The following is a 17540-nucleotide window of genomic DNA, read 5'->3' as shown; positions in this document are numbered from 1 at the left end:
ATTTTAAAACATCATGTGCTCCTTGTGCCCAGTACTGTGCTAACCACCACGTATAACGCTTTCTACCCTAATTGCCCAAAATGGTCTGTTCATTTTACTGATGAGTGAACTGCAACTTTGGGAATGCGGCAGATGCTGCAGCCAGGCCCACAGTTCAACACCCAGAACTCCAGTAGTTAAGACCCCATGATGCCCCCAACCACTGTACTGACTTTTGCCTTGAGCTCCTGAGGTTCCCAAGGTAGCAATTAGAAAGGGGTCAAGTTGGACCAAGTATATTGCAAATTTGGGATGGCTGGCCTCTTCTTTGAAGACATACCAACCACTTAGCAGGACTAAGAGCATGAGGAAAACAAGAGGGTCTTGATCTCCCTTCCTGGAACCCACTACACAGGTTTTCAAAGCAAATCCCATGGAACAGTGACTGCTGTGGCTTTCAACTCTTCCTTCGTGCCTTTTCAAGTTAACACTGAGCAGGATGTTCTTAATTTTGAGTTTCTTCTACTTAATTACAAGTCAACAAATTAGCACTTCCTGAAATTCTGCACCATTAGTAATGCAGCCCAGACACACAGCAACAAATTACCTTTTAAAACACATGCCTCCTACATTTCCTGAACAAATGCTTTAGCAACAAGAATGACCACAGCAAAGGGAGAAAAGATTTTACTTCCAAATTTATTAAACAGATTGTACAGTCAATTCCAACCATCTTTTCCCTATACCTACAGTCAAGGAATCTACCCAAGATTTTATTGCGAATGAAATTCAGCTTCATTTTAACTTCAAGAAATTGCTACTCAAGGTAACCAAAACATGGTTATTTTGGCCAAATGGAATTCGGTTTGTGGTTCTTTGTGAAGTTATGTAAGTAGCCTAATAACCATATCTGACAATTCTTTTTTTAAATATAAAAGTGGGATAACAAAATGCTATTATGCCTGAAACCCAACCAAGGAGGGGCGTGGAGTTAACTGTTATGTGTCACATGCTAATTTTAGGAATAAAAGTGATCTATAAAAAAATCAAGGCAACTGTTAAATATTGATGGCTTAAATCAGTTTAGTTAGGACATTGAGGGAGGGCTATAAAGTTGGATCAATAATTTATGTTGAAGTAGCTCTGTCAAAAGGCCCAAGAAGATTCCTGAATTATCAGGTTCTACACCCATAATATGTCACCTAGAAAAAAAGGTGATGACATAAGGAAAATTCAAGAAAACAAAAAGTCTTATTACTTAAAAACCAAAACAAAAGCACAAACTGATTTAAAACTGTCTTTATTAACAATTGAGTTGCTCATTCCTCTTTGCCCTCTTCCTCACTGGTTTTCTCGACACAGTTCACCTGATCCTGCCAATCAAAAGAAACAATTACTCCAAAAGATGTTAAGAATCAGAATTGTCAATTTACCATTTAGCATCAAGTAAGCTTCCTAACACCAAAGTAATACTAATCAAGGAATGTGGTAATAGCAGTATTTAATGGACTAAGGTGATTAGTTTACCACCAGCTACTTGATTCAAGTTTACTTCCATTCACCAGAACTTTAGCAGCAACCACTTAGAGATTCAATCGTCGCCTTCCCTAGGTTTAAGATCTAGTCATTAGTTCTTATCACTATTTCTACCTTACTCTTTAATGACTGTAATAGCCCTTTAAACCTGAGTGATAATCTATTTATATGTCACTTTTATCAGATGAGAGACAGTAAGCCACCGTCCACCTACAACCTGTCTGAACTATTGGCACAGCCGCAGCCTCGCTCTTGTTTACATACGGTCTAGGACTGCTTTCCCAGCTCCGACAGCAGAGCTGATTTGCCCTTTAAAACTGCCAACCCTTCTCTAGTACACATCACCAACTCTAGGTGACCTCATCACAAAGCAAGTTGGTTAAAAACAGGCAACGTTTAATTTTCCAAACCCTCTTCTGCACAGTTCTAAGGACGAAGGGGAGGTAAATGGATGTACATACTCTTACTGAAAACTAAAACTAAACTCCTGGTCATTCCTGGGCTTGAGCCAAACCAAAACACAAGGCCTACAAACCTCAAGGCTGTTAAAATGACTCTAAGTACTCAAATACTATATAAACAACTTATTTTCTACATAGGAAATTTTAAGGTAGAGTAAGTTAAAACGAAATATTCACATGCGAGTAGTCATGGTGGTAGCACCCAAGAGTTCTTCTGAAATGAAGGCAGCTTACAGCAGAACAACCACCCAGCTTACCTAGACACTTCCTCAGCCTAACAAGTCGTGGCTTTCCTTCTTGGCTCACGATGTGTGATGTCATCTTGAGACTAATAGCTTATCCACCTATCATTAAAAATATTAATTTTATTAAAGTAACACATATAGCATATTACATTTTTACTAACTTTTCGTCTTATTCTTAAATCAACGAGAGGCACATTCTTAGGCCCAGGTTTTTTTTATTCTGCTCTTCTTATTGCTTAGAAAGACCTGGTACACACTACAGTTACATTCTTTTCAATTTTCCTCACACTTTCGGAATTTTGGACTGGACCGTTCTCTAATATTTGCTGGATAAGTACAAGAGAGGGTGATCTCTTAAGGGAGATTTTGAATGTGTCAAAAGTGGAATTTAGAGTTCTAAAAAAATATTTCTCCACTAATTCGAGCCTTCTTTGACTTTTCTCTACATAACCCCTGTATCTTCTTTTTCAATTGAAACATAAAGGCACCTCAGTGACTCAGTTGGTTAAGTGCCTGCCGCCTTTGGCTCAGGTCACAATCCTGGAGTTCCAGGATCAAGCTCTGCATTGGGCTCCCTGCTCAGTGGGGAGTCTCCTCCCTCTGCACCTCACCCTGACCATGCTAATAAAGATCTTTAAAAAAAATAATAGAACTATAATTAACATACAATGTTTATTAGTTTCAGGTGCACAACAGAGCTTCCTTCAAACATGTACCTTTGGTCAATTCTATTGTTCGAAACTTTACAAACAGAAGAGTAGTCCTGGAGTACATGGGTAGCTCAGTGGTTGAGCCTCCGCCTTTGGCTCTGGTCCTGATCCCAGGGTCCTGGGATCGAGCCCCACATCAGGCTCCCCCACAGGGAGTCTGCTTCTCCCTCTGCCTGTGTCTCTGTCTCTCATGAATGTATAAATAAAATAAAAAAAAAAAAAAAAAAGAGTAGTCTCCACTTTTTCTCTCTTAACTCACACATACCCACATTGTTTTCAAACAAAACACAGATATTAGAAGTAACATCTTAAAAAAAAATCCAACACGTTTCACCCCATATGCTAAATCACATTTTTTAGCTGTTATAAGCAAATCACATTCAAAAGTCTTCTATAGGTTAGGACTTCTAAGGAAACTTACTTGGAGTGAGTACTCCAGTATCAGCCAACATCAATCATTCTTACCTAAAGAATAATAAGAGAAAGTTAATATAAAAGACAAGGGTATAAAGGCTTGAAAATGCTAGTTAACTTCAAAATTCAAAGAGTAAAATTCCAGAGACAAAGATTGGGGGGGGCAAGTTACAGCATTTAAAAAAAAAAACAGGAAGAAACTTGATGGGGGGGAAAAATCTAAAATTACTCTTATGTAAACTAATAAAGTAGACAGCTGAATTCAAATAAAAACTATATCTTATTTAAAATACAAATGCCTGTATCTGCTATTTTCACCAGTCTGAGCACAATCAAGTTTGACTGCAACCCAAAATATACTATCCCTTATGAGAAGGTATGTGACAACGTTCACCTTACCAAAGGAGTTTTAACATCAGCTCTCTTTTCATATAAAAGCACATACCCTGCCCCCATTCAAGTAGGTCTTCCGTTGTCAGGTGGACTGACCACCCTCAGTAGGAGTCCTCCAAGAGTGCCCTCCCCATTCCACAGTACACAACAATGCAGTTGTTACCCTGCAGTCCTAGGTATTTGCCTCGTTCTTTCCCTCCAAGTCCTCACTGAGTTTTAAGTTAGGGCAGGGAAGCTATGCCTTCTTCGGGACAGCAAGGAACCTGAGTTTTTCTGAGGGAGAAGACATTCACCTTCACTATATATGCCTGGCAGGGCCACGGTGCACAAAAACCAGAAAGATCAGCCTTGATTCAAGTTCCAGGTTTTTCTTCCTCCCTGATTATCCGTAACTGCCAAGGGATTTAAAAAAAAAAAAAAGTTCCCTGTTGCACATGTACCATCCATAAGGGATACTATATCGTTTTGCATTCTCCCCCATTCTCCAGATTGTCCTATTCTGCATCCGGCCCCCTTCTCACCCTCCAAATAAAATCTTTTCAGCACTGGTGTTCAAAAGCAACATTTTTATGGTTGATGGTTTACCAACTGTGAGACTTCCACAGTTGAGTCTTAAAAATTGCCAATCATTATCTAGCAGCAATGACAGATGATTAGGAGCAGTCAAATCCTCAGAATTCTTTCCCTAATAGGCAGCCATTTGAGAACTGCACTAGCTGACAGAACACTGAAGCATTATCAGCTAAAGCCAAAACCAAATAAAGGCCCAGAACAAACATCCTGGCTCTCTCAAACCTGTCCAAAATCATTAAGGGAAAGGCAGTAAATGCAGGACTGTGGATCATGTCACTGCAGCTGACAATGATTAACAATAGGAGACATGCACCCCCATTAAGGTTAAAAGTCCAAAACTAGTCACACGCATCTCTTTTCTTGGGGAAAAATGAGACTCTTAGGCATTCTTTGTAGGTTTTGCAACCTTGTGTGAGGAGTACCCATTCCATTTCTTTCATCCTTCAGAAAGCACCGGTATCTGTTCCAAGGGCCTAACAGTACGAAAACGCATTCTGGCATCACACTTCTGAACCTCGGATCATTCTCATTAAAAATAATTTTGGTTTGTAACAAGAAAAGACTATGAAATACAATGCAAGCACCTCGGTATAGTGTTACTGAAACCCATTTATTCCCAGCTTTTTGAGTGAGTGTTTTTAAGACCCTCTACACTAAAATTCACAAATTATAGCTACATACAAATCGAAACTAGTAAGAATGACTTAAGTCACAAGTTTCTCATTTGAAAGTGCAAAAACCTAGTCACCTTGAAGCAGAAATGAAGCAAAATTAACCCCCCTCCCCAATGATTTTCCTCAAGTCCACAGATTATATAAGGAGTACATTCTCTGCAAAATTGTTATTGACTCTTAAGAAATAAACCTGAGCTTTTATTTCTAAGCACTTGAATCACTAATCACGGTAGCAAGTGTTGGCCACCGATTTAATGATTATGCCACAGGAAAACCCGATCAGGGTTGTATGTCAATTTAGTGACACTCTTGTCACTAATACTGAGCATTATGTTTGCACTGCATTGTATTATTAATATACAGCTAAACTAGTCACCATTTGCTTTTTCACCTAACAGGAGAGTCAAGGTATTTGCTTAAATAGACTACATATTAAAGTACCAATTTGTCCCCACCTTGTGAATTGCTTGCCAAGGAGCAAGCCATTTTTCTTGATACAATGAAAGAAAATTCTCATAGTCAGGAAGAGTTTTCACCGGCATTTATGCAAAGTAAACCAAACTTTCCAGTTACAGAGCAGAAAGCATTATACGTGAAAGCTGTTTCTTCTCATGCATGCTAGCTAAAAACCAGCTCGGAGACCAAAGTTAAGTGGAATTGAGGTCTGGAACAACAGTCGATGCAAAGCTTACAAAAAGCTTATTAAGCCCTAAGCAACAAAAGAAGGTGCTTTTGAAGACTCTTTTTTGTTTCTTTTGTTGAACACTTTGGATTATAACATCACATCCCTAAAGCTAAGGGAACCAAATTCGAAAAGCTACTCTGAACATTTGCAGTTATCCTACAGAATACGACGAAAAGTCTTAGGATTGGGAAATGATTCCCAACGTCTTCAACTGCAGGCAAGTCAACATGCCACACCACTTTCCCCAGGTTTAGAGCATACATATTTAGACAAGGCACATAACTTGAACTATTCACATTAGATTCCCGCCTAAGCCCACGTTAGTAACAAAGGTATTCCCGTGAAGCCCATTAAAAAAAAAAAATTTAGTTCACATTACAAAAAAAAACTGTACTGTTACTCTTAATTCACTCAACCTGCAGAATAATTACCAAGATTGCATTCTGAAATCAATAGTGCTGACCTGTGGGCAGGAGGTCAGTTTGCTACAACAGAGACTCAGTATCACAGGCTATATACAGTCCATGTCAAGGTGCTAACAGCGCTCTACTTCCCCAGTATGGTTTGCTTCCCTCTCCCCCACACCACTGATGTGCTCCAGGTTCTCTTCAGTTACAATGCAACTAAAGGAAACCACGCAACTCAGACATACCAAAGAATCAAGTTTGCACTTTTTATCTGAGAACTGCAACAGCACTGAAGTCTGCCTGACAAATTACAGCTCTAAACCCAAACCCACGCAGTTTGGATAGAAACTAGCTTTACCATACAAGTGTTAGGTGCTGCACTGTAATTTCATCGTCAGAAGTGTGATGTCAGAATGCCCACGGAATAAAAGTACATAGCAAGTCACCAAGTTAGATTATATTGCTTGTTACCTACCTGTATGCAGTCGGCAATGAGAATCTTGGAGCAAGCAGGAATACTACATCCGGGTCCTAATGTCCATTGCCATTTGCGGTACTACGTTCCTCACAGTTACGCACTGCAGAAATGCTGGCTAAATGCAGTTATGTAGCAGGCCACTACTTTAATAGTGCATAATTGCAGTCCAAGAACACCAGAAAACATTCCGCCACAACATAGTGGCTTGCCCAAGAAAAGCCAAGTATCTAAATTTTTGTCTGCCAGGATATGCCACTTATAAAAAAATTGCACAGGCGTAACATTACAATTTCCCAGATTATCTGTTTGTATTAGTGTTATAATACATCTATATATAGAGTGGTGGGGTTTACAGTACTTCTTAGGAGTTTAATTAGTGTTCTAAGCCAAGAGGATTATGGTTTCACTGAATGTGAGCCACTGGGTTCATCTTATAAGGTACCTATTAAATACACTGGGGTCTCTTAGAGAATGCAATTTTTAAAGATTAGGAGTAATAACCTTAAAACAGATCAGTGTTCCTCTTAAAACAAAATTATGAGAGAAAGTGGAGAAGAGGAAATGGGGGCAGGTGGTTTCTTTAAATGAGAAAAATGGCTAAAAATACTCCAAAAGTACTACATTCCCTCTCCCACCCCATGTTCATATCAGTTTTTAGGCAATTCCTTTTTAAGATGATTTAAATTCACATTAGTCTAAAAACTATCATATGCATTGCAAGACTTATTGAAAAGTCTATTTGAATAGCTTACAACCCTTGGTACACTGCTGCTTCAAGGATGAAAGGCAAAACTTAGTGGAAACTAAGCAACATTATTTGCTAAACAAGGTTTAGCAATTCTACAGCCCACGGTAAGGCTATCAAAACCACAACTTTCAGGAGATTATCCATTAGCATCCTTCACCACTCTTCAAAGGTATAGTACTAACAAAATCTTATTTTAGGGGTCTGTGCCAGCATCCCTTATAAAGAAAGGCATGTAATCTGAAAAATAAACTGAAACATTAATTTTATAGGCAGATTTTCCCACTTCCCCACCAGCCCCCGCCCACACACATTCAAGTTCACCCTCTATGGGTGTCCCATGAACACCCCTTATTTTATCATTAGTGGAGTCCCTACCATACAATTCAATCAAATTGTAATGGATTCCTTTCCAATCCAGACCCTTGTTTCCATACAGAAAACCTCATGCATATCACCAATTAATGACTTAGGACAAAACTTCCTCATTGATAGAATTATGGTAGAACTACTACCCATTTCCAAGTGTCTTTCTTGGTGAAGAAATAATGAGCATTTTCTAAGGAGATTCTCTTCCTTAATTAGCACACAATGTACCTGTCAGTCACACAACCAGAATTGAGTGACATGCCTTTATACTCCACTAGTGTTACTTTGAGTATTACCCAGTTTCCTATGCACAAAGTGTTCAATTGTTTCAACGATAGGTCTCCCTTTGTACTCAGGCACAATACTGACCTTCAGCATTTTAACCAAGATTTGATTTAGAATTTTACTTTTGCCAATTAGCACCAACAACAGAGGTGAAAAGGAGGAAGACACATTCCGTAGGAAGAGATCTGTAATGTACAAATTTGAATGGACACATCTAAAAACAAAGCCAAACCGTTCAGTTACTTTACCTACTTTTAGGAAGTCGTTCCTCTGCTAACATATATAACACTGGGACAACAGGTTCCCGTCGTACTAACAGTCAACAGTAACAATCTACTGTAGTAGTAAGTCAGACTGTCTTATCCTAATGGAAGGAGATTCAATGAAGTTGACAACTGACAACACCATCGAAACACTCCAAAACTTTATGGTGGGAGAAAGGGCTACTTGTACTGTGTAGCATGAGCAACTCTCTCCAGATTTAGTGCTACATCGAAAGTAAACTATGGAAAAACAGGTTAACAAATATTTTACAGTAAGAATCGTTATCTGCAACCCTATTTGTCATTTACAGTCACCACTAGTTCTTAGACAAGAGAACAAGATTTTTATAGTCCTACAGATTTTGCCCACCAGCAGTAGCACAAGGAGATGTAAAAGTTACAGAGTACAAATGTATACATAGCTACACCTACTTTATGGTTACTACGCTTACTTTCAAGTTGCTTTTTTCAGACTAAATCCCCATCTTCATAAATCGCTTGAAGTAATACATGAAAAGGCTTCATGTTTAACAATCTTTAATTCAAATGTGAAAGTTCAGTACAAGCCATTTGTAGGGCTTGGGACTTGTTCTTTTAAAAACAAGAATGGAGGAATGCAACAGAATGATCTTTCCACTTTTCTTCAGAAACTTTCAAGGAAAGGATAGATCATAGGGCCATAAAGATCCATTTAGTCATACCCACTTTCTCCCCTATCAAGTCTTTCACCCATTCCATAATCTTAATACACATTCCTGAAGATTTACAGTTCAGCTTGCTTATATAACCATTTAAAAATACTTAGCACCAGCTTGCTTCCTATAATGCCAAACAAATCAAATCATGAAACTACTTCAATATGCATTTCTTCTTTTTAAAACAAGGGGTTACTTATTTTTAGAAAGCAATACTTAGCCTACAGATACATTTCCCAGAAATGGCATGTGCCATTCAAAGGCCTAGACACGCTCATGCTTTCAAAGTGGAATACCTAGCCTAATGTGCATAGAAGCATGAATGGCAAAGTTGAAGATCCATATTATAACTATTTTTTCTATTTATTTGAAGCACAGTAAAAAAAAAATTGGTACACTTTGGAAATTCAGTGGCACAAGGTACACTGCCATAACTTGAGGGACATTATACAGTTTAAAAAAAAAAAAGGAAATAAAAAGGAAAAAAATTCCCCTGTTTGAAACACTGCATTACATAATTTTACCTGCCCAAACAGACCATTTACAAATATTAGGTCAATAAACTGCTAACATCCATAAAAAGGTAGCTTTCTTACTAAAATGCAAGAATTTAAAAGATTGGTATCTAAACAAGAAAAGACAAAAACAAACTGGAATGAAAACCTAGATATCACATCTAAAATCGGGGCTTTTTGTTTGGGCCTTCATACTCTTCTCTCCCTCTACCATATCCTGCTGGAGTTCCAGGCCCCATTCCTCTAGGACCCTGTCCACCCACGGGTCCCGCACCTCCCTGCCCAAAGCGCTCAGTACGCTATTGGAACAGTAATTAACAGTTCATTATATGTAGTTGATGTCCATGTGTTTGTTAAGTAAATATTTTAGAAGGTTCCGTAGTCAACGTTCGTCGATACAATCACCAATGAGTCGATCCACAGGTACCGGGAACATAGAAAGGAAAAAAGGGTAATTTGAAAATTAGTTTACGATAATACATGCCTTGTGGTATGTTCCCACTTGAGCCATTCTCATACACCTGTTTCAAAGAATAGGTCTTCCCTGTAGTGCTAAAAAATTTAAGAAATTAGTGCAGATGTGAAAACCCATTCCAAAATGAGTTTTACGAAATTTCACATCAGATTAATAACCCACTGGAAAAGCTTGCAAACTTCTCACTTTCAAGGTCTCAACAGGAAATTTAATTTCCAAGTAAGCCTAACAAGCCCAACCAGACAGATTCAATGCACTCAATGAAGTGACAAAGACCTACTCACCAGTTAGTGGCATGAGCTGCTTAAGAAACCTTGTGCTTTTCAAGATCTTAAGACACATCTGCTAAGTTGCAGAAATCTTAAAAGGTTCAAAGTTTTAATAAAATGCTACCAGACTACAAAAAGAAAAAGCATAAAAGACTAATAGATTTAGTCACTTAACCGGCACAGTAACTTCATTTAAAGTGTTGCCATATTCTCACAAATATACCACCTTCAGAAACATCACTATATAACCAGATAACCAGAGACAATTATGTTCACAGTAGTAGTCTGTATTGTTGCAAACTGACTGAATACACAGCCCACCCCCACACTGTCCCAGCTTTTCCTTCAGGTCTTTGAAAGCCCACAGGCATTTAGCTATGATGCCACGTTTTGGCTATCTCCCCAACAGCCTAAACACCAATCTTAAATGACTGCAATAAAGCAGGATTTTATTATTCCATTTAGTTTTAAGTACTTCTAATCTGAGAAACCTATGTTCCTCAAACAGAAAAACCTTATACATATGCAAACCACAGAAGCCTCAACTATCTTTCAAATCCCATTCAAAATAAATCAGTTACTAAGAGCAACACTCCAAAAATTGGGGGGGGGGGGGGAGCATCAGGGTTTAACTGTTCCTATACATAGTTCCAACATGTTTCCTACTAAATACTATACATGGCTACTTAAAAATCTAAAACTCAATCCCTTAAACTATTTCTCAAAATTCTAAAAATTTCAAGGTTTTAGCGCATTGTGCTACGTTATCTCAAAAGCGGTTAGAAAATTTTGGGGTTTCACAATTACGTTATTGCAACATCTTAGAACCCTACCCATTACACGGGACATATAAAGAACCTTAATTGTGGGAACATCACGTCAAATTACGTTTTACGAATTTGATACAGACCTACAATCTACCTTTCCGGAAGCATATAAACCAAATGTTACCCACATTTATTTTCTAAATTTAAAAGAAAGCTAGTAACACTATGTTTAACCCAAACAGCTACTTACGATTCCAATTCTCAAAAAACCTTAAATAGATTTTAAGCAGATGAGGCCCCATACTATTTCTTTATATTCCTATGTTAAAGATGAATCTAACGAGCTAGGTGCTGCAGCTTCCCTCCTTTGCCAAAAGCCTGCAGGTGAACCAATCAAGATTCAGTTCACTTGTGAAAATGCACTCTTCTCTAAGCCCACCTCTAAATCCAATATTCAATTTTCCTTCGGATTTGTTAAGGCCCTAACACAGCCACTCCAACCAATTCACTTGGTGGTTCTAAAGCATCCTGACAGGCTATCTGTACAGTTATAATATGAAAGCATCAAGAAGGTTCAGATCAAATGCACACAACTAGTATGCTTAAAATTGTCATTGGTTTTTACTATCCTGTAGCAAAATAGAGATGTCAGTTTATTTTAGAAGGTGCACCTATTGACAGGCCCAACAAGTGGGAAACGACGAGTCAAAACAGTAAACAACTCCCTTTTCATGGGTAGAAACCACACCAAATATAGGTCAAAGTCCTACACATCACTAGAACATGCCTAAAGCTATAAACTACAAGTCTGATTCATACTTATGGCAAATACCAACTTAATGAATGACAGTTTGCCATGTGATTACTCTCACTTGAATGTAGAATAATCAGGTACGTCATCTAACATTTAGAATTTGGATTTGCCATGTGCTAGAGTGCAAAAGTACACAAGCAATATAATGGAAAGCCCCTATGTCTACTTATTACCAAAGAGAATTCCAACATACTACTGACAGCATTGACTTCTTGTTGGCAACCGTTTCAGTTTAGGTTACCGCACACTGAGATCTTCTATGTTGCCAAAATACTCCTTGAGATTATGATTTACATAAGGGAACTAAAAAAGAGGTCCAGTTACCTACTTAAAAAAACAAAAAAAAAAAAACAAAACAAAAAACAAAAAACAAAACACACACACATTAAGTTGTGAAAAATGAGAATTTCCTTTGTACTACGTCACACAGGATACATTACCATGTCGCTTCCCATCATGGAACCACTCATGGTTGCTGGTGGGACTCCAGGATTAGCTTCATAACCTATGCCACCACCACCACCTAGAGGTGGAAATTTCTGGCCTCCTGAACCATAGGGATCTATGAAACAAAAATGCTGGTTATAAACCAACCAGAATACTGCTCTCAAATGGTATCGCTAATTCGATTTTCATGCTTACCTCCCATGTTCATTGCTCCTCCACCACCCATTCTCATGTCTCTTTCTCTCTACAAGAAAATAAAATCCTTTCATACACCTGTACTCTATCCATACCAATAATACTTGAAAAAACAAAAAAAATTTCCAAGACTCAAAAAGTTATGACTATATTTAAAAGAATTATAAAACCCATAAAGCTTCTTCCTAAACCAATGAAATCTTTAGGCCCAGCCAAAAAGATAAAACTCAAGGCATATTAATCATAATACATTCATAAAAAGAACAACAGAAATGTGAAGTGTCATAATAAATTGAGTAAAATGTGATTTTAGGTACCTACAAGTTTTGTAGACAATTCCAATTACATTTCAATAGGATTTTACTTACTGGATCCATGTAGCCCATCCGGCTATAACTTTCCTCTCTTTGGCGTCTCATTTGTTCTTCCATCTCACGCTGCCGAATCATCATCTCTTCTTCCCTTCTACGCCGTTCTTCTTCTTGCCTGGAAATATTCATCAAGCATGTAAACTGAAGCGTCATCCACATCTTTTAAAAAGTCAATTTGAAGAAAGCTAGAAATTTGCCTCAGAGCTTTAACAAAGTCTAGATTAGAGCAAACACACATGAAAGGCCTGGAAAATGGAGAGTAGCCTTAGAAACATGCTGGCAAAGAAAACAGGCATCAACAACGGAAAGCCTACATCTACTCCAACTTAGTGTTAAGCCAATACAGACATAATAGCATTTAACCTCTCCCTAACCCCATCAGACTCACTTGCAAAATTTATCTTTTCCTCTAAACATTAACACAGAAAAAAAGAAAAAAAAAAAAAAAACACAGAAAAAAAGACTTAATAGCCTAACAAAATTTTACCTTAGTTGCATTTCTTTACGTTTCTGCATTTCTTGATTGTGAAGTTCTTCCATGCGTCTTAATTCTTCCTGGCGTCTCATCAGATCTGAACATTAAAAAATTGTTTTGAATTCACATTAATGGAGTTCTAAAGTGCAAAAGGCAACTGATCCTATCAGTGAAATTTACACAAGAAAATCTTTTACCTTGACGCAAAAGATTTGCCTGATGCTCATGATAGGCATCTTCCATTTCACTTTCCAATTTGTCTTTCGCATCTTTCATGTTTTTTTCAACTTGTTCCCTTTGCTGTTTTTCCATTTCATCCAGGGACTTCCATCGCTGAGAATATTCATACTCAAATGTGCCATGCTGGGCAAAACGAGGAGGTGTTTCTCTCTCCCTAACAATATTTAAACATTAACCGATTTGTGGGTGCCCACAAGAAATACTACCTGATTTGCCCCCAAAATGCGGACTTCCCTCCCTAGTCTATCACTTGTTAAGAAATGCCAAAAAGAAAAAGGCAAAAAAAAAAAAAAAAAAAAAAAAAAAAGCCAAGCAAAGACCACCTTGGTTCATGTAACATAGCATTACATCCAAAATGAAGTGTTCCACCTGGGTGGCTCAGTCAGTGGAGCATCTGAGCCATGAGACTGAGCCCTGTAGAGCACCCTTGATATTCTTTCCCTCTACTCTCCACCCTCACCCCAAAGCCCACTTGGCTCATGGTCTCAAATAAGTCTACAAAATATAAAAGTTTTTAAATTGTTTATTTAACCAATTCTTAATCAAGAACGTTATTTTCCATCCTTAAAAAGGGAAACACCTATTCATCATGCAGTGGTTTTAAGGACAAAACAAAACTGCATATAAAATATACCTATCTTAGCAACAAACACTAAGCATTTGAACATCTACTTCCTGAGCCTTAAAAGTTCTACCAAGCACATGCATTCCAAAGAATTTTGTATTCTCTATACAAAACTGAAAAATTACTAGAGTTCCCATTTGCAATGGGAAAAAAAAAAAAAAAAAAAAAACTTAGAATAAACCAATTTGGGACGCCTGGGTGGCTCAGTGGTTGAGTGCCTGACTTTGGCCCAGGGCGTGATCTTGGGTTCTGGGATTGAGTCCCGCATCGGGCTCCCGGCATGGAGCCTGCTTCTCCCTCTGCCTGTGTCTCTGCCTCTCTCTCTCTTTCTTGTGAATAGATAAAATCTTTTAAAAATAAATAAACCAATCTTACTTTTGATACATTGGATTCTTCTGTGCAAGTTTTTCAGGAAGGCCATCTTCATCATCTAATTGTTCAAGTGGTTCCACAATGACTGGACGAGGTGTTCTAACAACAAAAATGGTTCCCGTCTTAAATGGTTTCAGTTTTTATCTCAATTTCTCCAAGTTAATAAAAAGTAGAATAACGTAAGAACTTACGTTGTCAGTAAGAAAACACCTTCGCTGCATCTTTCAAATGCTTTTCTTGCCGCTGGTTTAGAAGCAAATTCAACAATGCCTTTCCCTGTAGATCTCCCACGATCATCCACGATTACAACAGCCCTCTCAATAGGACCAAATTGGCTAAAGGCTTCTTCCAACAGTTCATTGGAAACATAAGGTGAAAGATTTCGCACAGACAGGGCAGCAGCATGTGTGGCAAAGCGAACCCGAAGCTGCCTACCCCTCATGGGTGTATCATCCAGTTCAGCTTTGGCAATTTCAGCCAATGCCCTAGATTCCTGAAAATACCAGACTCAAGTTAACGACCTCAACGCTAGCTAACGCCCATTTAACTGTCAAAAACCTAACTCCCACTCCTTCCTCCAGCTCAGTTCAAGCATCTTCAGTGAGCCCCCCCAATTGCCGAACCCCCCCCCCCGTGGGTAGAGTTCTTACCCACCCACCAACCTCTTCACTTAGATTATCAACAATCATTCACCACGCAGTAATTGCATCTTTTCCAGAAAAATGATGAAAAATTTAAAAACCAACTTATTACTGTTGGTCTGAACATTAGAGTTTGTAATAGCTAATAAACAAGGAAAACCTTCCAAATCCACATCAAAGAAAATCCCCCAAAACCAGGGCAGCCCGGGTGGCTCAGGGGTTTGGCGCCGCCTTCCGCCCAGGGCGCGATCCTGGAGACCCGGGATCGAGTCACACGTCGGGCTCCCTGCATGGAGCCTGCTTCTCCCACTGCCAGTGTCTCTGCCCCCACCCTCTCTGTCATGAATAAATAAGTAAACGAAGTTAAAAAAAAAAATAGAATTTAAAATTCTTTTAGAAGAATTTAAATTCTTTTAAAATAGAATTACTGGGAAGGACGGGTGGCCCAGCGGCTTAGACCGCCTTCCGCCCAGGGCGTGATCCTGGAGACCCGGGATGGAGTCCCACCCACGTCAGGCTCCCCGCATGGAGCCTGTTTCTCCCTCTGCCTCTGCCTCTCTCATGAATGAACGAAATCTTAAAAAAGGAAAAAAAAAAAAAAAACACCAAACAACTCACAAGTTTAATAAATCCAAATCCTTTGCCTTTGTTGATAAAAACTTCTCCTGGTTCTCCGTATTTAGCAAAGAGTCTTTTGAATTCATCCTCCGTGATGTCAGCAGGTAGATTCCCTACAAACAACCGGCAGCGCTGCGTGTAGGTTTTCTCTCCGGGCCTCCTCAGGAGCGACAAGTTGGCTTTGAACCCCTAACGGAACAGGAAGGAGCCGTTCAGACACCGGTGACCTCCGCGGGTAGGAAAACCCCGGCGACAAGGCTCACTCCTCTCGGACCCGTGACCGCTTCGATCGGGGGGCTCCTCGGCCCCATCCGGGGTCAAGCTCGCCATTTCCCTGCACCGGCGGGGCGCCCAGGCCAGCAGCACCGACGGCTGGCCGCTCCAGGCTCCACTCCACACGAGCTACCCCCTCAGCCGCCGACGGCGAGGCCCTCACCAACAGCAACCGCCGCGGCAAGCGCCAGATGAGAAAGTCGAGGCCTCGGCGCCGCGCCGACCCCCACCTGACGCGTGCCTGCGCCCTGCAGGCCGCAACGCCCCCGGCCTCGCAGCCCTCCTCAGGCTCCCGGGCCCCGCCCCCGCCGCCGCGCACGCGCACGCGCCTCTTCCGGTCCCCGACAAAATGGAGGCCAGGAAGGGAAGGAGGCGGGGGTCGCCGCCATCTTAGGGACACCGCCGCGAAGTCCGGGGCGGGGGGTGGGGGACACTCACCTCCGAGTCGGAGATCTTCTCCTCGCTGCGGCCGCCGGGCCCGCCGGGCGGGGGCCCCTGGTGGTGCTGCTGGTGGTAGGGCGGGTGGTGCTGCCGCCCTCCACGCGGCTCCCCCCCGCCCCGGTGCGGCGGCTTGGGGTGGCCGCCGGGGGTACTCAGGCCCGGGCCGCCGCCGGGCTTCGGCCCGCCCGGCATTTTGCCGCCTTTCGGGCCTCCGGGGCCTGGGCCCTGTTTAGGCCCCGGGCCCGGGCCCCCTGCGGACGGAGGCGGCGGGCCCCCGGCCTGGGGCGGGGTGGTGGGGACCCCGCTGCTCGGCGGCGCGGGCGGGGGCGCCCCAGGCGGCGCCGAGGTGACGGCGGGCGGCGGGGTCGGGGTGGGGCCCGGGCCCGCTGGGGCCCCCGAAGTCGGAGGAGTCGCGGGCGGTGCCGAGCCGGAGGCCGGCGGCGCGCTGCCCACTCCCGGCGCCGGCCCGGGCCCCTGAGGACCCACAGGCTTGGACGAGTCCTGCGGCGGCGGCGGCTGCTGATGCGGCGGCTGATGCGGCGGCGGCTGAAGCGGCGGGGGCTGCTGCGGCGGCGGCTGCTGCGGCGGCGGCTGCTGCTGTTGCTGGTGCGGAGGTGGTGGCGGGATCGGGGGCTTGGGGCCGCCCTGGCCCGGGCCGGGCCCCATGGGTCCCCGGGTCTGATTGAGGCCCATGCCGGGCGGCGGGGAGCGGAAGTCGTGGAGGCCACCGCGGCCGCCGCCGCCTCCGCGCCGGTGGAAGCCGCCGCCGCCGCCGCCGCGGCTCCGGAACCGGTCCCGAGACATATCTGTGATCAAGGGGCGGTCGAGGCAGAAGCGGAGAAGACGCTCGGGGAACGTGGAGGCCACCTTGCTTCGCACAAGATGGCGGATGACACAGGCGGCGCGCCGCCTTTGTCCTCCGCTTATATAGGCCGGCCGCCGCGGCCCCGCCTACCCGTCGATCGGCAACTCCCTGGGCCAATGGCACGCGCGGTCGGCGATTGCGCCGGGTGACGGAGCGCCGCTGCTGCCGATTGGCTTCCGGCGGAGCGGAGGGGCTGGAGTTTCCAGGTGGCCAATGAACGGGAGA

General features: G+C 42.2%; 1 protein-coding gene across 8 annotated transcripts; it reads right to left on the bottom strand.

Annotated features, from left to right (window-relative positions):
• Window positions 1-1263: 1263 nt before the first annotated feature.
• SFPQ (splicing factor proline and glutamine rich) lies at window positions 1264-17335 on the bottom strand. 8 transcript variants are annotated; one of them, XR_008666641.1, is made up of 13 exons: window positions 16448-17335; window positions 15737-15925; window positions 14669-14970; window positions 14481-14576; window positions 13438-13634; window positions 13253-13337; window positions 12763-12880; window positions 12395-12443; window positions 12193-12314; window positions 6553-9726; window positions 4032-4130; window positions 3353-3396; window positions 1264-2320 (listed from the first exon to the last, which is right to left on the bottom strand). XR_008666641.1 is itself a non-coding variant. In XM_055341747.1 (11 exons), the coding sequence occupies exons 1-10, from the start codon at window positions 17252-17254 to the stop codon at window positions 3373-3375; spliced, it is 1989 nt and encodes a 662-aa protein (XP_055197722.1). In that variant the 5' UTR covers window positions 17255-17335; the 3' UTR covers window positions 1264-2320; window positions 3353-3372. The 8 variants fall into 8 exon arrangements, 1 of the variants encoding a protein (XP_055197722.1); XR_008666638.1 differs by having other exon boundaries at window positions 1264-1352; window positions 2234-2320; window positions 3353-9726; XR_008666639.1 differs by having other exon boundaries at window positions 4032-9726.
• Between the last annotated feature and the right edge of the window lie 205 nt (window positions 17336-17540).

The sequence above is a fragment of the Nyctereutes procyonoides genome, unplaced genomic scaffold (genome assembly GCF_905146905.1).
Source record: "Nyctereutes procyonoides isolate TBG_1078 unplaced genomic scaffold, NYPRO_anot_genome, whole genome shotgun sequence".
NCBI classification, from domain to species: Eukaryota; Metazoa; Chordata; class Mammalia; order Carnivora; family Canidae; genus Nyctereutes; species Nyctereutes procyonoides.
The sequence above is the reverse complement of the archived record's forward strand: the minus strand, read 5'-3'. Positions and strand labels throughout refer to the sequence as shown.